This window comes from Mugil cephalus, chromosome 10, assembly GCF_022458985.1.
Source record: "Mugil cephalus isolate CIBA_MC_2020 chromosome 10, CIBA_Mcephalus_1.1, whole genome shotgun sequence".
Classification (NCBI taxonomy): Eukaryota; Metazoa; Chordata; class Actinopteri; order Mugiliformes; family Mugilidae; genus Mugil; species Mugil cephalus.
In genome coordinates this window covers 11,688,968-11,713,177 of record NC_061779.1, presented here as the reverse complement: position 1 = coordinate 11,713,177, position 24,210 = coordinate 11,688,968, and the positions used below count along the sequence as shown (strand labels likewise).

Genomic DNA, 24,210 nt, shown 5'->3' with positions numbered 1-24,210 from the left:
CTTCAGTTCAACTGTATTTATATAGCGTCAATAACAATACAAATTGTCATGTTCAGAGGAGGGTTAGTAAATACACTGGTCGAAGGATGTTGAGGATAGAGCTGCCAGGCAGGACGTAGGAAGGAAGGAGTAAAAGCAAGACCAAAGAGGGGGTTTATGGATGGAGTGAAGGAGGACATTACATGTTTGAGAGAAAGAAGAGGATGCAGAGGAGAGGGTGAGATGGAAGCAGATGAATCGCCATGGCGACCCCTGAAGGGAGCAGCCAAAAAGGAAAAGATGGTGAAGATCATTTTAATCATGAATCTACTTACTCAACATAAATTATTTGTCCTTTTTCGTCAGTTTCTTGCTCCCAACCATACGGAAGATCTGTAGAAGAATTAACAGAATAAAATTTATAGATTTGTGAAAAATGTAATACATGTAGAAAACATTTCCAGGTGTATAGTAGTAAAGGTGTGGCTATAGCACTGGTGCACACAAAGACATTGTAACTGTGTTTCTATGTGCTGAGAGAGAGACGATTCAGTGACCTGCATGTCCTAATTGAGACTTATTAGCAACTGGGTAGTCATGTGAAAGTATTGCAATTGATACTATCATTATTTTTCTCACTTGCATACATGAGTGACACTTCAGCAGACAAAAAATGTACAAAAAAAACAAAGAACAAAGAAAAAAGCAAACCTCCAGCACAACGCTTTTTCTTTCCTGTCTTCGGGTGTTCCCACTGTGTCTTCATTTCATCATGGCTGTTGGTACAAAGACACAAATCAAGACTTTAGATTAAGAAATCTGAATGACGTTTGTCTTTAAGTTATTTACTGTATACAGTTACCACAGCAAACTGATAAACAGCTATGTGATATTAATATTTTTTTTGGAAAGAAAGACGCATTTACTGCAGTCTCTTGATTAATATCCATTTAAAGAGACAAAATCAAGCCTGGACAACAAGCCTGGAAACTTAGATAGAATGAAGAAAAAAGTCACACACAATCGTAACAACATGAGACACAATGGTACCAGATAAAAGATACACATGACAACCAGTATTAAACATCATCTAGGTATGCAGACTATGAATATGCTGCCATATCAGGGGAATACACCAGTTTACAGCATAAGTTGAGATATTAAGCAAATGTCAGGATATTTTCTTCAATAATCAAATTCAAATTTGACACGTTCTCAGCCGGTTTGGTTTACTGTCCCATCACTGACGACAGATTTATATTGAAAGAATAACTAATCGTAACAGGAAAATCATTTTTGTTACAGCAATCAAGATAACTACACACTTAAAAACAAAAACGAATTTGATGTTTCAGATAAGTCTAAGCTGACCCTATTATTCTATTGCAATGCACTATAACATTGCTATTCATTATGTGCTATTTGTGTGAGTTTGTCTGTTTTTTGCAATTCACATATGGGCCAAATATTCTTAAGAATAATCTTGAAATATGCCATGAAGTTCACAGCCTCTGAGCTAAAGCACTGCAGCTTCTGCAAGTCAGGTCTTACTAGGACATATCGTCACATTAAGAGCCTTTCTAACCTAAGTTTGCACGAAACACACCGCGGTGTTAAGGCTGGAGAATTTAAAATAAAATAAATCACGAGGGTGTTGCAGCTAGCAAGCCGCGTTAGTCGCAGACTGGCGGTAGATATAACACGGCTGTGAACCAGACTAAGGCTAAACTCATACACAGAGATGCTGCTTGACAGTTTATATTAGTAGTGGGATTCCTCTCACTTTGCGTAGTAAACCCAACCATCTTTCGTAGATCTCTCCTCCCATCCAGGTGGTAACTCATCCTCACTGTCTGTATCGTCCATGCCGGCGTATTTAAGAGCTGCCATAAGTCAACCTTTTCGGTAAATAACAGAGATTCAAAAGCAGACGGGAATATCTGTTCGGAGGAATTAACGCAGCTGTCAGTGTGCAGAGCGACACTCTAGCGCTCGCCGGCACTTCCGCAACAATACGGTGACGACTGCCGAGCTGCATCATGGGTAGTTGAGGCCGAAGAACTTGAGTGGGTTGTTGTAGGTTGTTTCGTTAGCAAAATACAATATTTTCTCTTAATATTTAAGTGTATATTTAAGTGTTGTTAATGACAAATAAATAATTCATTATCGTGATGTGATTAAGACTATCTTTAAACATGCGCTCAGTCTATAATGTCTTAATCATAAGAGGCTGCTGAACAGTGCTCAGCAAACAAGATAATAAATTAATAAATAAATAACAAATAATAAAGACATAGGTTTCTACACAGAAACAGTCTCTTTTTAAATATAAATTTAAAACAACTTTAAACAACTAAAATTTCAGACGTCAAAGCAAGCACGTAATTAATAACATGATAGTTTGATGTGCTATACGTCCTCCGTGTGTACTATCGTACCAACATCGCTTTTTGTGTCACAATGAATTAAAATATTGTGTTTTACAAGTCATGGGGCTGTGCCCTATGTTATGTCTCACATAGCCAAGTTTGATAACAGCCGATGTGACCTGTTCCCTATCACCGCTGCAATCTTCTTGCTTCTTTCCCTGTCTGAACCAGAATGTTCACTGTAGTAGTTGTGCTGCATGCTGAGTCAACGTTTCCACATGATGGCCATGCAGTTATTAGGCAACATGGCGACACCAATACATGAATCTAATTTCAAACTGGTGACAAGAATGTACAAATACGACTAACAGGATGTGATGGCTTCTTGTGCTCGCATTTCACAGTATCTGTAGAGACTGAGGAGTTCAAGGCAGATGGAAGGCAGGTCCAAGAACCTTGAAATGCAGGGACCTTGAAACTGACATCTAGCAATGTGGCCTGACATGGAAACAGCTGGAAAAGAAAGTCCCGGATAGGGGACTCTGGTGGATAGTGATCAGCGCCTATGCTCCATGAAGGAGCGATAGGTATAAAAAGAAAAAAGAAGGGATGTTAGCAACTAGATGCATGGACTGATAAACTTCACACTTCACTGCCCTGTGGACTTCCTCTGTTCTGGGTTTATCAACTTTACACAGTAACTGTCAGTAAGTTTTACATAAATAACATATGATGATCTTACAAGAAAATGAATTTGACTGAAATACCCCTGTCAAAAGAAATAATTATAACTAAATAAATCATATTTTACATTGTGAAATTATTGCATCCATTTATTCTAGTCAAGTTCACATGAATACGCAGAATATATCTACAATATTTGGCTCTGAACAGGGAAAGTGAATCTATGTTTCAGGTTTTCATAAGGACCTTGTCAGGACAGAGACCTGAAACAAGATAGCTTACTTATCACAGACTGTCCTTGACTAAAGCCTAGATGAAAAGATAATTGATTCAAAGTCACCTGGCTCTCTGATCTCGTTTGGCATTCTATTCTATTCTATTCTATTCTATTCTATTCTATTCTATATCAATAGCCATTCCTGCAATGTTCCACTTGTAGACACTATATATCTTCTTTTCTGACACTCTTTTTAGATTCTGTGTCATACATGTTGGAGTATAGTAGATAAAGTAGTACAGCAGTAGTAGTAGTAGTGGTACTAGTTATTGCGCTTGTCTTGTCAGCCTGTATGTAGTACAGTGGAACCAGGTGAACCGGTATTTCACGCCTCTGTGTATTGTTATGTAAGTTATTATCGTGTTGTGGAAGTGACAATAATAAATATGACTGTAGGCATGTGTAGCCCATTTATTACACTTGAAAAAAGTGTTTTGTTGTTGTTTTTACAGATTTGTCTATGAAAGGATGACCATTAAAAAACACAATAGTAGAAAGCATGTAGTTTAAACACAGAATGAGTGGAGGGGGTTTGCCTGCTAAGAAGCTAAGAATCTGCAAAATCTGTTCTTACTGAAAGAGTTGTCAATGTATGCCTATCTTTGTTGACCTTCATATCTTTGTTTTGCACTTCCTACTCCATCTTCACATTTAAACAGCCATTATTTTCTTTCATTTTTCAATCCAATGATACCTTTGCCATTAAAGCACCCCTGAACCTCTGAGCCCAGAATCGCCCCTGAACATGAATGTGTCTTGAACCCTACTGTATTCTCGGGACGGCCACTGCGCATGCTCCCAGGCAGAAAGAGGAGGGCTCCGAGGTGGGCCGAGCCGACTGACTGTAGTCAATGTGTGTATGTGGTGTGTGTTCGTCTCAACGTAGCACGAAACGTGTCTCCTCTCAGCAAAGACACACACACACTAAGACGTGCTAGTTAACGGTTTGCTTTTTGGTATTGAAAGTTTTGTTTTTGTCGCCTTGCTATTGTTTCGATGTTATGCCGTGTTTATTAAAACATTCCGCTTGTGAACCGTAATATTTATTGGCCAAGAGCAGCCGACTTCGTTTCTACTAAAGAGTGTCCGCTTCTCCTCCCCTCGATGAAGCGCTGCGATGCCCTCTGATTTTATATCCCTCCTTAGCTCGGATATCGACCTCAATTCCCCCAAATCTCTATACTCTAAAGGTAAGATTTCACTGTAGAATGGTTACCATGGTGTCAGTAGTCCGTTTTGTCCTCGTTTAGGAGGAAGTGCTATGCTTGTCTTGGTAGCTCGCGTTAAGCTGCTAGCTAGCAGTAGTTAGCTTCTTTTTTTTTTTTTTTTTTTTTTTTTTTTGTGTGTGTGTGTGTGTGTGTGTGTGTGTGTGTTGCTGTTAGCCAGACTAGCTAGCACAGATAGTTGGCTGCAATGGGACCGGCGACTCGTTTCCTTTGCTGTTTATTTTTTCCGTGTCACATGAATGAGAGAGATATTATGCACCAGGTTACTCGACTGTTTATGATGACAATAGGTGAGCTCATAACATTGTGGCTTAATTTGTCATAAAAGGCGGATGGTTAGCATCATGTTAGACACACATATAGGCTAACCTAGCCATAGCTTAGTGTAAGGTCGCTCTCAACCACCACATTGTTCAGGGGTTTAACCTCCTTGTGTCCTGGTTTGATTCTGCAGAGATGTGTATGTGTGTGTGTGTGTGTGTGTGTGTGTGTGTGTGTGTGTGTGTGTGTGTTGTTTTGTGTTCTCCCCTTGTCTCGTGTTGTTGAATGACAGTCCCTCTGTTGTTTCGGTTTGTTTAGTGGAACTGAGCCAGAGCTATCCTCCTCACATTCTCTGGTTTCACCGAAAGAATGCAGTTATTGGCACCTCAAAGCTCCGAACATGGCTGGGGTTAGGTTTGTGTTCACCCTGTCAGAGTGAGGGGGGCCCCCTCTGGTGCCAAATTGTATTGTGTGTCTAATACCACTGCACACGTGTTGGCCAGCTGCTGTGTTATTATTAGGATGCCGTTTGCTGTGGCATCACCTAAGAGCAGTAGGTCTCATGTTGTGGTTAGATGTGTGCAGGGCTTTTAGTGCCACTTTCTTCCCTGTTAGGAAGTGTATCAACTTCACGAGTTAAAAATCGCTCTGAGTGAGCTTCTCAAAATTATCAGCTATCGTGTTATTTGCTCGTTTCTAGAGCAAGGCTTGTATGTTGGGTTCCGCTTTTAAAACGGCGAAGAAACCTGAGATGGATCTGTGCATTTTGCATTTCTGCCGCTTCTGCTGTTGTACCTCCTGATATCACGGTTTGATTGCGAGAAGTTAACAGATATTATTTATACTCAACTTGCCGTCTGGTCGCACATCTGTCTGGCTGCCATGTATAGGTTGCTCATGAGCCAGCAGAAAGATTTGCTCTATGACCCTGAAAGGCCCCACAGAGGCCGCCATATGGCCACACTGTATCACATGATAGCTGTTTATTTATATCTCAGTAATTGGGTGTGTACTCATGTTGGGGTCAAGGTAGCAGACATTGAAGATTTAGTGGGAGAGCTCATGTGTGTCAGACTGTAAGTGTTATACGAGACAGCTGACTGTAAGTGTTATAATAGACAACTGGTCAGGCAGCCAGAATACACTGAATCAGTAAGGGTTGTCATGGCGTTTCTCGACCAAGATTTATGTCACAGCCAAGTGTTTCTATAAGGAATTTGTTTTCTGCATTTGACTTGTCCATTTGTAGACGCAAACCTTAGTGGGTAAACTCTGAGCAATGGGCAGCAGAACCAGTGACACCAGGGCGTAGTTTCGAGGTCACTTAACTTGCTCATGAGCACTTCAGATATGGATGTAGAAGGGATTTAAACCAATGACCCAACAGTCCCAAATCCACTTCTCTGATCACTAGACTAAAGCTCCCCTTTGTGGTTTTCATAATATCCTTTCAGGTATTATGGTGGCTATAATGAAGCTGGCTCACATTTAACTGTCATGGTAACACCGTGACTAACATCCTAATCCGTTCGTTCTTTATACAGTCGTTATTCCTACTGGATGCTGACAGGGACGTACAAGTTCACAATAAAGTGACAAATAATGGATGTTTATATAAATCAAGTTAAATCAGTTGAATTGGTTTGCCGTTCTCAATGTATGACAGTTTATCACGCTACATAACAGTGATAATGATGGCTACAATGCAGTTGCACAAAAACGTGGTGGAAATTTAAAGATGTTACTGTGATTACTGGTTTTCTAGTCTGTAAATACCAAAAATGAACCTCCATTATATTTGGATTTCTGCACAAATCTCAGAGATGAGCATTTGAAAAATAGGATGATTTAAAGCAAAACCATCTGCATAATACCTGAGCAAGTATTAATGAGGCAACCCTTTTGTTTTCTCTCATGTTGTCATTCATTTGCAGATCTTGAGAACAACCAAAATAATAATTGATCCTGGTAAACATAAAAGCTGAATTGATTTTCTTCTGTTCAGTACCTGATGAAGATTTGAGTCTATTCATATTTGCACATTCATCCAGTAGGCTTTGTTTACTGTCAGTCATCTGAGGCATATTAAAAGAAAAATGGTTCTGTTTCTTCTCAAAGTAATTCTTTAAAAGCATTCTGCCCAATAATTCTTAATGACGCATCCATCTCCATTTGATTGTTCATTGCGCATTTTGTAACAGCAGTTATTTTCAAGCTCATCTGTCAAACACAAAACCATATTCAAACCATATACATATCGTTAGCTTCCTAGCATAATCTCCTGACTCATATTTGAACGTTTTTGGAAAACGAGAAAAAGACATTTTTAGCAAGCACATTAGTATTTTATTGGTATTGTAGCAGTCAGTCAGAAACTGACTTAGGCAATTATGCTATTAGGTTAACAATATGACATGCATTATCATTACTGTAGCCCCACTTTGTGCCTCTAATGTTTTGTATAATCTATAATTTGGATTATGTGGATTACTTTCTAAAAGCAGTTTAACCACCAATGTTTGAAGAACCCAGGGGATCGTTTTAAAATGTACCATTGTTCTGAAGGTAATTTCAGAGGTTGAGTATTGAACCTGTATGATGAAATTTAACCTCAGTCAAGGTAGCTGGCACACTGCCATCTTCAGAAACACACACAAAATCTTTGTTACTCAATGGATGGAATATTTATTTCATCAGGATGGTTCAAAACGTTTTGAAAAAAGGAAGTATTAGGTTTCTGGCGTCATAGTATACTAGTATATGGCACAAACTGAGGTTGCCATCACTGTATTTTTAAGGGTGATAAACACTATAAATGTAGAGGTAGCTATTCAGTTATAACTCAGTCAGTTATTTCTACAAACAGAAAGAAAACAAAGTATTCAGCCTTGCAATAATTTCAATTCCAAGATAAACAGAGATGTTACAAATAGCCAAAAAAATTGCATTCTTTGTGGTTTGAGTGCAGTTAGTAGCTCTTTTGTCTGTACTTTGGCTTGAGATTATTGTAATGTATTCAACAGTGCAATTAAAGCAGCCATTGTTGGGCACTGAGAAACATTCCTGGGCTACATTTTTTTTTTTTTTTTTTTTTCATTTGCAACAAAAACATAGCTCTTGTGAATTGTCTATTCATCTGTCTTCCTCCGAGCCAGCTGCAAAGAATAAAAATGGACTGGTGGCCTTGCCATTTGGCAAAACCTTCAAGGCATGTGTAATGTGAGAAGCGCATAACTGTGAGGTGATGTAATTTAATTGTTCTAAGTGTAGGTTAAAGTCACTCCTCCACTCTGCCGGCTAGTTGTGCTACAGTCTATTTTTCGGGCATATTCTTGTAGACGTGGGCATATAAACGCACTCATAGTCATGTGACTTCGAGAGAGCAAATAAATGGCAATAGAAATCCATTACAGGGATGTCAGTGGTCAGTGTTCATTTGAGCACAGTGAAAAGTTAAACTTCTTTTCAACTGAGGCTTGCCGTGTAACTCTTTGTAAAAACTCCCTCTGTTAATCACACATGGTACCAATTACTTTTAAATGTTTACGTTTCACGGTACGTCATCTTTTCTTATATCATTTTATCAGATGTTGCAAGCTGTAAGAGTGTGCGGTACACTAAAGGAAGAACCTTAGTGATCCTTAGAGCCACAGAACAGAAACAAGATGGCACTTCAGTTTGGACTTTCATCTACCATGTGACATTAAAATGAAATCACAAACTCGTTCAGCCGACTATTGTCAATTCTATGTTCAGCTGGTTGATAAGAACATTTGGCTTCCTCCCGTGGGCTCAAAGGTTTAATGTGATATCAGAAGTGTTGTTTTCCTATTACGTTATTTGTATTTCTACAAAAAAAAAACAAAAAAAAACAACCGGTTATCAAATCCTTGGTTGCAATACAACTGTTTAGACAAACAAGACATTTGAAGACGTCACTGTATTCTGTGGAGATTTGTGTATATAGAATATATAGAATCTATATATAAATAAAGGTTTTTAATTGCAGCCTAGTTATATGTTTCTTTTCTTTCTGCTCTGGAACGTCCCAATGCATAGTTTGTATGTACAACTCCTATGTTTTGCATACTGCTCCCTCCCTGGGCTGGGTTCATATGTAAATTGAAAACACTAAGTACAAACTAGACCATACATTTAGGTACTGTGAGTAAGTAAACGTACCCTGAATGTAGCATAACAAGCACAGTATTTGTTGTTAGTGACTTTTCCAGCTGATGAGCTTTGTGGAGGTTTTATAGATGCTATAAAATGATTTCCTGGCTCTCGCATTGGTATGTTTCTCATCATAAGCAGAACCTATACGGCTCGAGCACTGTTTTACAGTCTACTGATTTGCTGGGTGCTCTGAGACCTGCAAGAACTAAGCAAGAACAAAAGATTTGGCTCCATTCAGACCAACAAAGGGACATGTTTTGACTCATTTTGATGCCGTGCACAAGTCACCCAACATGACTTTTTAATCCTCCTCCCTAACTGGGTCAGAAGATTCGGTGAACAGTCATTTCTGTTCTCTATTCTTTGTTACGTAATGCGCTTTGTGCGTTTGACAGTGGTGTGTCATGTTTCTGCTGTTGGACGTCCTAGGCGATGGACAGTACCAACATTTGTCCTTGTGCGACGGGCTGTTAGAGCATATAAATAGGTTCCATGCAGGTTGAGACACACATTCAGTTGATCATACACTCCTCTCCTCTGTGTAAAGAGTGTCGGTTAAGAGCGAGGTCATGTCGGGTTGCCAGTCAAGCTGTTGTACACCCAGAAACAAAGACCTACTGTCTTCATGGCATGAACAACAGACAAAGATTGAAGGTTGTTGTGAGGAAGATGCACATGTTGCTATTTGCTCCAAGGCCACGTTAAAGTTTATTATAAAAGCTGTAGTCTAGTATACCTAGGTTTATGGGGGTTTTTCGTAACAGCATTACATTCGGTAAGAAATATAAGCAAATTGGCATCTGGATTGTGTCGCTAACCCGCAGTTTATGCTTCTGCATTAAGTGAGGCAGAGGCTCCCGTGTTAGCGCAGACACCTATGCAGATGCTTGTGCACCTCCCCAGAAATGTAACAATGCGCTGCGATGACGCAGAGCTCGAGAGCTGTGGTTGGTCCGCTTGGCAGTAGCGTGTTTCTGATTTAGTATTTCAAGCTGCTTCTCCGCCTCTGCGATTTTCAGATTTGATTGTTTTGGATCAATAAAGAATTGGCGAGGTTAACCGAGGAGGTTTCGAGATGCAAACATTTGTATGACATGTGTTCGGCGAAATTCAGTAATTGAGGCAGGAAGTGGAAATAAACCTGTCTGGCAAACAAAACTAGCTTCTGGGTGGTGTTTTTACAGAGTGAGCCAGACTGACGAGCGCACGAGTATTAATGTCCCACTCTGGCGGAGGGTCCGTGGGTAGATCAGTGCACTACTATAAATTAGGCTTTATTTAGCTCTGCTATAATGCAATTTACTCAAACCAGATTTGTCGCAGTTTTGAAGGCACTGCTCCTTTAAAACTCACACTGTAACTTCTGAATAAGCAACAGACCTTGAAGCGGACTTCCACCAGATTTTGCCTGTGTTTGTGTTGAACTACTCTGTGTGGTTGTTTGCATGAACTATGGTGACGCTGCCTCGTAGCTTCCTTGGCGTCACAAAAGTGCGAGATCGCGTGTCCTCTCGGCTTCATCATTCTACCAGAGCCAAGTCATAGCGGAGTGTCAGATGACTACTACACATGCCGGGTGCCACTGATGCACAGCAGAAATATCCATGGCAGGGTGTTGATAGGTCCCTGTTTCTTAGCAACCAGACTACCTAATCATGCGGCTATCTGCTATCATATGTGGTTTATTCCAGTGTAGCTGCAGTGGTTGGTTATCCCCAATGGGACTCATGTCGCCTTCCAATGTTGTCGTGGTTCTGCAGGGTTTATTACACTGAACCCAAAGATAGCTCAATTTAGTTTATCATAACGTACTTTGTGTTGACTGCAGAATTTTTTCGAAAATGTGGGGGGGATGTCTGGTCATGAGACTTAAGTCGTGGTTTTGCCTCCTGTGACTTTTGCACAAGGAGTAATACAACAACAGACCAAAGCAGTCTAGCAGTTATTAGTTGATTGCATTTCAAATCGGCTCTGTGTTAGCTCCTATTTTAGAGCAAGATAATTTGTGCCTAATGCAACCCTTGAAGTCCCGTGTTCAGCCTGGTAAGTCATGATACCATATGCTTAGTGTTGACAGGGTTAAATTGTGACATTTAGGTCAACACACAGCAATGGCAGATACAGTTTTTTCTCTTTTCAGAAGTTATTCTACTATTCTACCACGATTTGCTGGGAGTAGTTAGATCGCTCATAGTTTCATGTGGCTGTAATGCACAATGTTCTCATTTATCTTGTTTTTCAGACAATAATTTATCCTTTCCTCCTCATCCTTTATGGCAGAGTCGGTATATGACCTCCTCCCCAAAGAGCTCCAGCTCCAGCCGTCGTCCACCCAGACAGACCCAACCACCATGAGCCAGAAGAGTGGGGGAGAGGCGGGACCTCCCCCCTCGGCAGCCTTGGCCTCAGGTGAGCCACCTGCTCAGCCTGTGAAAACCATGATCTGGGATCAGTTTGTAACAAACTATTCCCCAAGTCAGCAGGGGTGGAGAAACTAATATGGCCTTATACGAGCGTCTGGGGGCAACTTCATTCTTTCATGAGGCAATATTTGTTAATAAGTTAGCTTATATAGGCTAGTATAGTATTTATACTGCGGGTATGACATTACATGGTTCTTATGTTACACTTGGATCTGTTGGATGTTTACTTGCTCCACAAGGCTACAGTAGCACCAGTTGGGTGATGAGGGCAAAGCTTCCCCGTTTTTACAACTGGACTGGACCTGTGTTTAAATATATTTTGGTACTGTCAATTTCCCATTTATGTAATGTATTAAAGAAACGTGTATCTGTTGTTGTTGTTTTGATTAATCAAAAGGGCCTTTCTGTTAACTTCTTTGACACTGTCAGTGTTCAGCGACCTGTTATTTACTTGGTTGTGCGGCCAGTAACATGAGAAGATACAAGGCTTGTCTTGTATCGCTCTGACATACATTCAATGTTTGGGCTTTGAGATTTACCCAAACTGCAACTGCAAAAAGTCCTTTTAACTATTCACTCATAAAGATGTAAACTGAAAAAAAAAATAGATTAAAAATACATTTAAAACTCACTGAATGTATTTTTAGACAAACCTTTAAGCTGAGTTAGTGTCTAAGAAACATATGTTATTAGTGACTGTAATGTAACTGTAAGAAAAAAAATACATTTTCTGTAAACTCTGAATAACAACGGCAACAAATGCAGAGTTTGCATTAACAGCATGCTAACTAAGCTTGTTCTGGGTCCTTTCAATTATTCTTTCAGCACGTTTTGATGCCTGTGCTTAACGTTTATTTGCTCCTGGGCTTTTAGGCATTTAAATATGAGGAGGCGGTCCAGCTTTATAGATGCAGCACAGTGGTCCAGACGCTGTCCTTCGGCTTAAGCAGTCATCGCAGACATCCTTCACGTTGTGTCATTATTTTGTGTTCCAGAGTCCTCACATTGCATTTTGGTTATGTTATTTCTTTCAGTATGTTATATCTGTCCTTATTTTAATTTAGCACTTTTGCTCTTTTGTCTTCTGTCATCTCTCTGAAGGGGGACAGTATATCTGGGAATAATTGTGTCAAGCAGAAACAGCCAGTGCACATTTCTGATTCACGTATACTCCAGTACACACTCATACAGCAGTAGGTCGCCTGAGCTTTGCAGCTAAATGATTAATCAACTGTCATGTTTCAAAGCAGCTGACATTTTCGCTAATTACGAAGGTCTTGTCTCTTTATGAAACACTGAAGTTGCCCCTAGCAATCCTTGGACTGTCCCAGCTCTGATCTTAGATCATGGTTCAGGGCAGCTAGCGTCAGATGTAAACGACGAGGGATTACAGTTTTGGGTTTCCTCTAAAGAGCAAACTAACTGGTCAACAGTCATGTTAAAGAGAGCGCTTTTGTTAATGCTACCTTTTCACTGTCCTGTGTGACCCAGCTGGCCCTAAGCAGTGCTGATCAAAAGCATGACTACTGTAATGTCCTCCAGGTCATCATTAACCAAATACACATGCTTCAAAGTGTCTATAAGTGATGAACTTCAAAAGTTACTCCTTCCTTCATTATAGTAACTCATCCAATTTACTGATTGACAGAAGTTGAGTCTTGAATGATCAGCTCTCTTGTTGCTCATTGGCTGTCTCGTTTTTATTGCAGGAAGTTCCCTCTGAGGCAGGGAGTGTCTGCATATAAAATGGTCTGCAGTTCACTGCTCCATAGGTCAGAGGCTTGTTTATTCTGTCTCCATGGCTACGCTCAGTCCCAACCAAATCTTCCAATTGGCATGCGCAAACTACTGTTTACTACTGAATGCACATTGCACAAACTGTATTGTAACCCCTGGCAAATTTAATTTGGCGCCACATTATCAGCTTGCAAATCTGGCTGTTCAACAAAGTTTGACCAGATTTTGTTATGTTTCTTTCTGGCAATGTGTATGTAACAATTTGTAGCTTGCTTTTGTTTTTGTAAACAAAGCATGTCAGTTTTGTCACCTTGATTTTAATTGAGAGGTTGTGTAGGAATCAAAACATTGTGGGACCTGTAGTACCCTTCTCAACTTTAACTTCAAAAACATTAAATCAATGCTTGAGGGCTCTCGCATGCACAGTGAGAGTATATAGCCCATATCAGTCTGTTGAAATTAGAGTTGGGAAGAGGGGAAATCAGTACAAATCATGCACAAATTCAGCTGCTTGAATGGGACTGCTAGCCTGCTCTGGGCTGAACATCCGTCCTAACTTTTCTCTGTCAATACTACTGCAGATGCCACCTCGTCCACCTCCAGCCCCTCTGCCCCCTCCTCCTTGGCCATGGGAGCTCCGTCCTCTGGCCCCTCTACCTCGTCCTCAGACCACCTGAAGGTTGCCCAGCATCTCAAATCCGCTGGAGGGGACGGAGCCGCAGCGTCAGAGATGCAAGGTATGGAGGGTGCTGTATCTGGCCCAAGCCGAGGCAACAGCGGAGCAAACAGCGCAGCGGTGGACGTAGGTTCAGGAGTGCTGTCGGGGCTGGGCGTCCAGCAACCTCAGAACACCCCATCAAAACGGAGGCCCGTGTTGAGCATATCCCCACCACCCGAAGACTTATTGGATGACAGCCAGATGTCCTGCCAGGAGGAACCCGCTGTACCCGGTGCGCCGCCTCCGGACTCCGAGCACAGCAGCAGCATGTGGGCCGACGACTCGGTCTCCAACTTCAGCTTGATCAGCTCCATCTCCTACAACGACAACACAGAAGTGCCACGCAAGTCTAGAAAACGCACACCTAGACAGCGGCCCGGTCCCAAGCCCGCTCCTCCGGAGGACAGCATGGATGTGTTCGACGCCGACAGCGCCAAGGCCCCTCACTTTGTCTTGTCTCAGCTAGGCACCGACAAGAACAATCCCATAGCCAGGTGGGGTCACCCTCTTTAAAAACGTATTTTAAATCAGAGTGTATATTTCATTTATTTTTTTTCTTGGATAATTACATTTTTAGATGTCATGCTAATGTCAGTGTCATTCTTGTTTCCCCGTAGCTCTCTTGAGTCAGGGAGTGCAGTGAAAAGTGGGTCGCTATCTGCTCAGTTCCCCCAGAAGAGTGATGGGAAGGAGTTAAAGATCCTGGTGCAGCCAGAGACCCAGCACCGAGCTCGCTATCTGACCGAGGGAAGCAGAGGATCTGTGAAAGATCGCACACAGCAGGGATTCCCCACTGTCAAGGTTTGACATTCTACCACCATCTGCTTCTTAACACATGGGGAAAATATAATAACACCTAAGGTGGAGCACCTGAATAAGACCGTACGCGGTATATACAGGACACAGGGTGACACAGGCATGTTTCTATTTGACTACTTCAAAAGCTATTTTTTGACAACAGACTAGTATTCACAAGGCAAACAAGTGAAAATATGTGTTTATGACTGATGATAAACATTCACTGAGGCTGCTCAGTTTCCAAAAGATAAGGTGACTATGTAACTAAGCAGCTCCCAAAGCGACAGGACAGGATGCTGGAAATATTCATATCTTAACATGGATGCTTTGGTAATCTTAATCTATCACCTGTGATTTCTCTCATTTGTTCTGCAAAGTTATTTATTCTAGTAATTTGTTTTTTCCACAGTTGGAGGGTGTTAGCGAACCGGTGGTGCTTCAGGTATTTGTTGCAAACGATTCAGGCAGAGTGAAGCCTCACGGTTTCTACCAGGCGTGCAGAGTGACAGGGCGCAACACGACTGCCTGCAAGGAGGTTGACATAGAGGGCACCACTGTTATTGAGATCCCTCTGGAGCCCAGCAGTGACATGACACTTGCGTAAGGGCTTTTTTTTTTTTTGATGGATAATGGAAGATAAGTGAATACTTACAGTGTTGTTATTCATGGTGTGATTTTGTATATTTGTCAATACTTTCCTCAGTCCATTCTGTCTGTTTTTTTACAGGGTGGACTGTGTGGGAATTTTGAAACTGCGTAATGCTGATGTGGAGGCCCGCATTGGAGTGGCAGGATCCAAGAAGAAGAGCACACGTGCCAGGCTGGCCTTCAGAGTTGGCATCCCCCAGCCTGATGGATCGGTCCTTACTTTACAGATCCCCTCATCACCCATCCTCTGCAGTGAGTCATTCAGACCCAACATCCACTGAAATGTATTTTTAAGTCTACAAAGTAACTGCCACGTGGCCTCTTGGGTAAAATGACAGGATATGTAATTTATTGTGTTTAGTTTATTTCAAACAGAACATGTCTATGTTTTTGATTTAAATGTTCATTCATTTACCTTCTGCAAACAAATGTGAGTTTTGATTCTTTTACTCTTTCACCATTCTCCAGCCCAGCCAGCAGGAGTGCCAGAGATCCTGAAAAAGAGCCTCCACAGCTGCTCAGCGAGGGGAGGAGAGGAAGTTTTTATTATCGGAAAGAACTTTCTCAAAGGAACCAAAGTTATTTTTCAGGAAAACATTGCAGGTATCGTCACGTTATCCAGTAATTCAGTGTCTTTTGTGTGATTTCTGCAAAGAAACCCTGATAAATAAAAGGATAAAAAAAAATATATTTGTTCTTAAAATTCATAGATGACAATTCCTGGCAAGCTGAGGCAAAGATTGACATGGACCTTTTCCATCAGGTAATTTAATATGTATACTCTTTAGCTTTTTATTGAATAATTTATCCAGGTGTATCAGACCTCGCTGCTTGCATTGATCGTGGAATTGAACTAAAAATGTTGTCTCTAATGTTTTTCAGAATCATTTGATAGTGACCGTCCCTCCGTTTCACAACCAGTCAATCACTTCTCCCGTTTCTGTGGGGATCTTTGTGATGACCAATGCTGGTAGATCACATGACGCCCAACCATTCACCTACACTCCAGACTTAGGTACAGTAAGCAGCTCATGCATGGAAGTTACCTCGTTCATAATTTATGGGTTAATCTATTTGGAACTACAAGAAGAGGCTTCTTGTAGGAGAGTCTTTATTAAGATATTAAAATGGAGCAAACGTATTGGTTCTGTTGTGACTGTATATTTCTATTTGGAAGAATCTTCCCATTGTAAGTAGATAATTCAACATCTTGATGTTATTCATTTCAGCAGATTTACTAAATTAAACGTTTAAATTATTGCAAAAATCCCAGTATTAATTGATGATTTAAAACAAACTTTAATCACAATACATAAGTACATATTAATACATTTTAGAGACTATATACCAGACTGACGCATGCATTGCTCTCACTATCTCCTCTGCCTTTACTGTCACAGAATTGAACATTTACTGTGATGGTGAAACCAAAGATGTTTGGGTCATTTACTGTCAACCATGTTCCTTCCAATAAATGAAGGCAGTCTGTGTGAATGTTATTCAGTCGAAGAGAACGAAAGAGAGTCTGAAATTGGTTCATGTTACAAACGCTATGTGCACGACAGTAAGTGTACAATAATGTTCAGTAATCAGACTCCTCGCTGAGCCCAGCAGCCCCCTTCCTGTGTAGCTAGATGTTTTCTAATGATACAGACACTAAGTTTAGAAGATATGTTTTATCACATTAAAGCAAGATTGCAGCAATGTGTGTAATCTCACCCTGATATTTTTAGTTGTTTTATACATACGGAGGCAAACTACCCTCATTGTTACAACCATGTGTCGTATTTTACTTTATGCTAAAAGTATATTTTTCACTTATGTGTGTTGTGTTCTCAAAGACTCAGAGCTGTTCTATGTTTCTACTTCTTTCTTCTTACCTGCAGCTGATAACTCAAACGTCCAGACTGTAAAAACAGAGGGGCCCTCCCTGGTCAAAACTTGTATATTTGATGAACAGATGAAGTCTATTTCCACTGAGCGACCTGACTGCTGTGGTCAGCCTTCCAAAGAGGACACACCTATGGAGGTTTCTAGCAATCCACCACCCTCGGATGTCTTCAAAGTAAGATACTATCCATTAGGAATAGAAATTAAAATACTCACATCGGAAATGCAGTTGTAACAGTTTTTTTTGTTTCATTTCTTTTCTTAGTCGTCCCCTGACCCCCTCATCTCAGTGCAGCAGACCCTGGAGCTCAGCTCTAGTCCTCATCCAGGTGGAGAGTCCTTTCAGAACCCATTGCCCCTACAGCCTGAAGATGTGGAGCTTCCCCAGGCGCCTCCTGTCTTCCCTAGCCTAGAGGCTCTCAGCAACATACAAAAGCAAGACATTACCCCGACAACATCCTTCCCAGTCTCAGGAGACACCACGATCCCCCCTGTGACACCAGAAGTTCCTCAGCAGTTCCTCAGAGACCCTCAGGAAAGCTTGCCTCCTGAGAGCCCCAGTAATAGTGGAGGGGTCGTGGTCGTGGCCATGCCCCAGATAACGGCTCCCTCTCAGCCACAGCAGCAGCAGTCGCAGGTTCCCCTGTTTCCACAGGAAGGGGTGGCACAGCTGGAGAGGGCAGTAAGGGAGCTACAGGCCGGTGGTAACACCACGCTGCAGCAGGTTCTGGAAGCAGCTGTAGCCCAGCAGCAGTTGAACTCAGTGCTGTATAGCCCTACGCCCTCTGCAGACTCTCTTCAGCAGCACGTCCAAGAGAACATGAACAGCCTGAGATTGGGTGCTCCAGATAATTCACTATCGGCACAACAACAGCTACAAATACAGCAGCAACAGCAGATACAACAGCAGCAGCAGCAGCAGCAGCAACAAATACAGCAGCAGTTTCAACAGCATCAGCAACTGCAGCAACAACAGCAAATCCTTGGAAACCTTCAGCATCAACAGCAGCAGCAAGTCCTCAACAACATGCAGATCCAACAGCAACTCATATTGCAGCCCCAAGACCAACAGCAACTACAACAGCAACAGCAGCAAATCATGGAGAATATTCAACATCAGCAACAACAGTTGCAACAAAATCAACAACAGCAAGTCCTTAACAACATCCAACTCCAAGATCAGCAACAAAATCAAATTCTTTCCAATTTACAACAACATCAACTACAACAGCAACAGCAACAACAGCAGCAAAATCAAGCACTGAGCAACCTGCAGCATCAACAACAGCTGCAAGAGCAGCAGGTCTTGGAGAATCTGCAGCAGCAGCTACAGGCAGAGTTGCTCCAACCCCAGATCCACTCTTCTACGCAGGTTCAGCAGCCAGTCTCAATCCTTCAACAGGCCGGGGAGCTGCTTACAATCCAGACCAGCTTCCCAACACAGCCTCCATCACACACCTCTCCCCCACAACAACTCTTCCAGTCGCCCCGGCCCTTATCTGAGTCCCAGGGCTCCCAGCAGCAGGTCCAGGCTGCCCTGCTGCAGAATACATTGACAGTCCTCACTACAGGCAGTCTCAGCTCAGAGCAGCAATCCACAGGGTCGGCCTTATACCTGTCTCCGAACCCCCAACCGCAACAACAGCAGCAGCTGGCCTTCATCTCCTCCATGGAGACGTCCAACAGCCAGCCTCAGTCTGTTGCAATGTTTCAGAACCAACCCCAAGCCCAGCTTTCCCAAATGCAGCAACAGAGCACTCCCATGGAGCAGCAGCAGTCTCCGCAGCAGAACCAACAGCAGCCGCCGCAGCTTCCGATGACCCAGCAAGGCTCCTTATTCCAGAGTATCCCAAGTCACTCACAGCCTAACAATGTCACCCAGAACCAGCTCTCACAACCCCAGCAAACGGGCCTGCTTCTCTGCGCCGCTGATCTCAACCCCCAGGCTATGCCCCCTACTATTCTCTTCAGCACCCAGACCCAAGGGCCCTCCCCTATGGAGAGCATTAGCGTTGGGATCTCCCAATCAGACTCGGCAGAACCCATGTCTTTCCAAGACCAGAGCTCTTCAGGCAGCAACACGACATCAACCGAGCAGCCAATGCAAGTAGGGCCAAGCTCCAGCCGCGTCCCAAACAGTCAACCGGTGGAGCTGTTTTTACCGCAGACGTCTCTGTCCAGCCTGCAGAGCACTATTGGCTCACAGGAGCTAAACACCCAGGCTCCAGCTCCTGGCACGACCATTTTTGTGGTGCAGGGTAGCGTCGGTGTGGTGGCCAGTCCTGGACAGCAACCCCCAGAGCAGCTTTTCCAGACGACTGTGGGCGGCAGCGTGGCTCCGCAAGGACAGACCAACCTGTTTGTTTTTGGCATCCAGAATGGTAAGAAGGTTTCAGTTGTCTCCACACCTGAAGTAGATATATCATAGTTGACGTACCGTGCTGAATTCTTGCTGATGGTACCTCTATGCTCTGACAGTTCAGTTCAGATGTGACTTCCTAAGTTGCTGCGATGCCACAATCAGATGCCGTTCCTTCTCTTTAATCCTAACTTTTATTGCCATTGCCTCCTTCTCGCAGACTCGTCCCAGCTGCTCAACTCTTCCGGAGCCACCTTGCCCGCCCAGAGCCAGGCGCAGAACTCCACACACCTGCAGCCTCTGCTGGATCAGCCCATGGCCCAGGCTGCCTCCTCGATGCCATCCACCTTGCATGGCAACTTGCGGAACACGCTTGAGGCACAAATGCAGTCCAGCTTAGAGAACGCCATGCAGACCAATCTAGACAACGCCATGCAGACAAACACACAAACAGCTCTGCAGTCCAGTTTACAGGCGACCATAGCAACAAGCCTACCGACTCCAATGCAGACCAGTCTACAGACACAGATACAGAGCAGCTTACAGAATCAATTGCAGGCATCGTCCAGCATGGAGAAAATTGAGGACCTACTGGAAAGTCTACAGAAGCAGTGATAAATGTTTGGACCATGTGGGTGCTGAGGAAGAGTGTGAGTGACATGTAGCGAGTAGAGAGTTCATAAAATCAACAAACAGAATGGCGGCGCGTTAAGTTTTGCGCCAGTGTCGCAAAACTTTTAATTGTTAAATAACGAAATAGCCCTTTTACTGAAACCCCCAAACTACGAGCTCATGTAACTTTGTTTTTATGAAATATTTATCGTTAATTATAACCCCCCGTCCATACATTGTTCTTGAATTGATGAATCCGCCATTGTTATTACCCTCTCGCAGGATCAGAGAGGCCTGTAATGACTGCTTTATCCATGAGTGTCGAAAATGCAGTGTTTTGTTGTCAGAGAGTTTTAATAATGTGAGCCTAAGAGATGACGATGATGATAAAATCCCACCAGCTGAAGTGGGGGAAAAACTGGAAAGGGATAAAGAATGTAAGTAACAGGAAAATAGTGCGGTGATGGAGAGTAGTCGGTAACATCAGGCAGAGTAGATGAAACAGACAGTTATGAGGAGACTATCAGATTGCACATGATCGTCAGATATGGGCTGAATCTCATTTCATGAGTGTGTGAACTCCGAACCTTCACTTTGAAAAGCTGTGTGTTTGCATAATGTCAACAACTTGACTGAAATCTACTCTAAGAGTACAGACTATTACAGTGTAGAATTCTTTGTAGAATGATGTGTTAACGATTTGCAAAATAATATTTACTGGCACGGCCGGGGTCTGTGCTTGAACAGTCCCCAAATATTTCAGCTTCACTCCCTTCGACATGAACCCGCGCACCAAAATGCAACAAGAGGGGGAAATACTAACGCACTCTCGCAAATGAGATTCAACCTGGTAAATAATGTGACTTGGCCTTTGTTTTTAGCACTTCCCAGTGTTTTCATATGTTTAGGCCTCATCACTGGGTGTGCAGAAGCTTTCATGGTGAACTTTTAAATAGCATTCAACTATGTAGTGTGTGTATATCTTTTTTTTTTTTGCTTTGAAGAAGTTGGTAAGTCTTACCAACTCAATGTGGATAGAAAGGAACTTTCCACTCGTGAAAATGGAGTGTTGTGTGGTTTTCTAAACATTTTATCTCAAGCACTTTAATAACCTCTTTTGCGTAAACTGCTAATCCTTATATCCGTCCACAGCTCCCTACTGACCTAGCTGAATTTGTACTCAGAAACATCCGTTTAAAATACAAGCAGGAAAAAAATAAAATAACAATTAAAAATACGTCTTTGCAGAAGAAAATACACCTTAACCGCGCGTTTTTACATTCTCCCATGAATACTTTTGAGGTCTGAACAACTTTGTATAGAACGTCTGCTCACCGTTGAATCCCTGTTTTTAATTCAGCGTCAGTGGTCCAGTCAAGTCTGTCCAAACGCACCCATTCCCACAAAAGCATTGTCATGTGTCAGTGTTTGCGTGGCAAACTAGGCCGTTGTGTTTTACAACCCAAAATGTTGATTCACTATGTTTGTACAGTAAAATGAAGGATCTATTCTTTGTACCGGTTCCTGTTAAACCTGTCAGTTCAGTTCAGTTTATACCTTGTCTCGTGTTGGATTGAACGTTTTTTTGTCCCAGTTTTGGTAGCACGTGCAGGTTGGTGCCACGTGGAGGTGGCATCCCAGTACCTGTCCCTTAATGATGTGAACGGGGGGGGGGCTCACTGGTTAATCTGTTACATAGAAGCCGCCACTTTGGTTCTGTCTATGGTGCTATGTGCGGGAGTGACGAGCACTTCCACTGCGGTGTTAGTACATACGTAGTTCATACTATCAATAGCACTGACGTTAGTTGCGAGCTGCGAAGCGAAGCGGAGTCTGCAGAGCTGGCTGTTGTTGCGGGGCTCAGACTGGAGTGTGGCACCCAGGCATACCAAAGCTCCTGTTGTGAATCGTCGCCATTTTTTAAATTTTTTTTGTCTCATCCTCGTCCTCTCGAACGCTCTCATGATGTTTACCCGTTTACTTGCTCGAGTAAATTATGCAGCCGTCCCGCGCGGACGGCGACTCAGCATATCGTTTTCACAAGATTTATAAAGGATATGTAAAGGTACTTTGTTTTATGGATCAGCCTTTCCTCTCATTAACATTTCCACCGGTTTGATACTTTATATTTCTCATTACTCTATATTTTTTCGAAGCATAATGACACTGCTGTACTTTTCATATCCAATAGTAGCCAATTTGGCATTATCGAGAGAGAGGAGGAAAAAAAAAGAAGAAACGAAGCCAATTTTTGAGAATAAGTCAAACGTTAGAATAGCATCGCTCACATATGCATTTGTTTACATTTTCATAGTCCTGCAGCTGTTAGTGATCCATTTTAAAGTAACTTATCTTTTTTAGAATTTTGTATCCATGTATCGAAATGTAGAGTATTTTTGTAAAACTAAGCTTTTTTGGTTCATGCTCATAGCACAGATATCATTGCTGGTGGGTTTTCCCTCGAAAGAGGCCGCAGGTTTATCGTCAAGTGTTACAACCGGATTCAGAAAGTGGACATCAGGACATTGTTGTGACATTGAAAGTACTCAAACTGTAGAGCATAACTCCTGGGCTAGGCTTGTCGTTATTGTTGTGTGTGTTTGTGTGTGTGTTTTTTTTTTTTTTTTTTTATTGTCATGCATCTCAAATGGCACTTTGACTCATCCATTAACTGTAGATCAGGTGAGAGTGCGGTAAAGATGTTTCCAAGCATTCCATTCCTCTTGGTTAGGGGAGTTCAAGAGCACATGATGTTGTGGAAGGAGACGCGCAGAACAGTTATGCCTCTTAAAGCCATACCAACACAGAAAGCCAACCTGTGACTTCAGTTTCATGAATGTAGATTTTACCTCATGGTGTGGACACTAGAGCTCGCTCTAAATCTAACATCGGACCAATTACAGTTTCAGAGAACGTTTATTTTGAGGCACAGAGGATGGGTGGGGTGGCACCAGCTGTCTTTTCTTTTTCTTTCTTTTCTTTTCTTTCTTCACTGTACACTTGTCGAATCGTTTTGTCTCGGATTGTGGTGTTTTTTTGTCATATTTTCACGTGCAGCCCTTCCCTTTCGTTTTGAGCAATCCGGGATGCTCGGTCTGACTCTTCAAATAGCCACTTCCACCTTCAAAAGAAAAAAATAAATAAATAAATAAAAAGTTCATCTAATTGTGGTGAAGAGAGCACACAAACCTTTGCATATTGTCGTTTTTGTCCTTCCGTCATGTAAATGAATATCCGTGTATATTTAAATGTGAAATATACTGCAGGGGTATCTTGAATTTCAATTGTGATGCTTTCAACAGAACTTTGTGTGCCTTGATAACTTAACTGTTGCTCTGCTGTGTTTACTGGTGTCCCTTTTTGTGTCTCTGTCCTTTTCATCCTCTAGGACTGTTTAACATCAGGACACCTTTCAATGATTTCATATGGAGTTGTCAACACACGCTAAGCATAGCCCATACTAACATATTTTAGTGTTTTTTGTTTTTTTTTTTCCTCAATCCATTACAACCCGTCATCGAATACTCTCGACATAATATTGTGCAGCTTCACCAGTGAATTGTCACCTTGTTTGTTGTTTTCTATTGAAAATGTTTTTCATGCCTCATGAGATTTGTACATGTGAGGTAAAAGGGACGCGACAGTGGAGATTGTGTTATGGAGAACTTTCTCGTGTTGATGTGCTTGTCAACTAAAAAGTATTGTTGCTGTGAAATGCTTGATCAAAAGGGGCAACCATGATAAATTAACTGTTAATTGCCAATAGTGTGAGCTGTATCTTGTGTGTAATCCGTTTGCTCACTTTTCCTAGTTCGCTTTCTATTTCACATTCTCCAACAGTTCTGTTGTATCCGTTCTGTGTAGCTTGAGCTTTAGTATCTAGCCTTAAAACCCTGCAGTAGGGATAAAGGTCAACCCCAGCGTGTTATCATACATCTGAACTATTATTAATATGTACTTTGCCTTTGTCTGGACATTTGTATACTCTTCTGTTTATATCTGTAATCCTGCTGCTACATTAAATCAATTAATAAAAATTTAAATGTCTCCGCG

General features: G+C 42.1%; 2 protein-coding genes across 3 annotated transcripts in view; one reads left to right on the top strand and one right to left on the bottom strand.

Annotated features, from left to right (window-relative positions):
- wwox (WW domain containing oxidoreductase) overlaps positions 1–1,981 on the bottom strand; it is a 128,572-nt gene extending 126,591 nt beyond the window's left edge. Inside the window, exons 1-3 of the mRNA XM_047596098.1 lie at positions 1,763–1,981; positions 691–755; positions 315–372 (exon numbers count right to left, since the gene is read on the bottom strand). Of these exons, the coding sequence (XP_047452054.1) occupies positions 315–372; positions 691–755; positions 1,763–1,869 (230 nt within the window). The 5' untranslated portion in view covers positions 1,870–1,981. The remainder of the gene's footprint in view (positions 1–314; positions 373–690; positions 756–1,762) is intronic.
- Positions 1,982–4,109: 2,128 nt separating this feature from the next.
- nfat5a (nuclear factor of activated T cells 5a) lies at positions 4,110–24,204 on the top strand. Of its 2 annotated transcripts, none has more exons than XM_047595968.1 (12): positions 4,110–4,499; positions 11,253–11,381; positions 13,714–14,344; positions 14,468–14,651; positions 15,058–15,248; positions 15,376–15,548; positions 15,765–15,899; positions 16,007–16,059; positions 16,179–16,311; positions 17,183–17,361; positions 17,452–19,567; positions 19,766–24,204. In XM_047595968.1, exons 1-12 carry the CDS (start codon positions 4,427–4,429, stop codon positions 20,158–20,160), a joined length of 4,392 nt encoding a protein of 1,463 aa, XP_047451924.1. In that variant the 5' UTR covers positions 4,110–4,426; the 3' UTR covers positions 20,161–24,204. The 2 variants fall into 2 exon arrangements, with proteins under 2 accessions (XP_047451924.1, XP_047451925.1); XM_047595969.1 differs by lacking the exon at positions 4,110–4,499 and adding an exon at positions 13,105–13,167 and having other exon boundaries at positions 11,259–11,381.
- Positions 24,205–24,210: the final 6 nt, after the last annotated feature.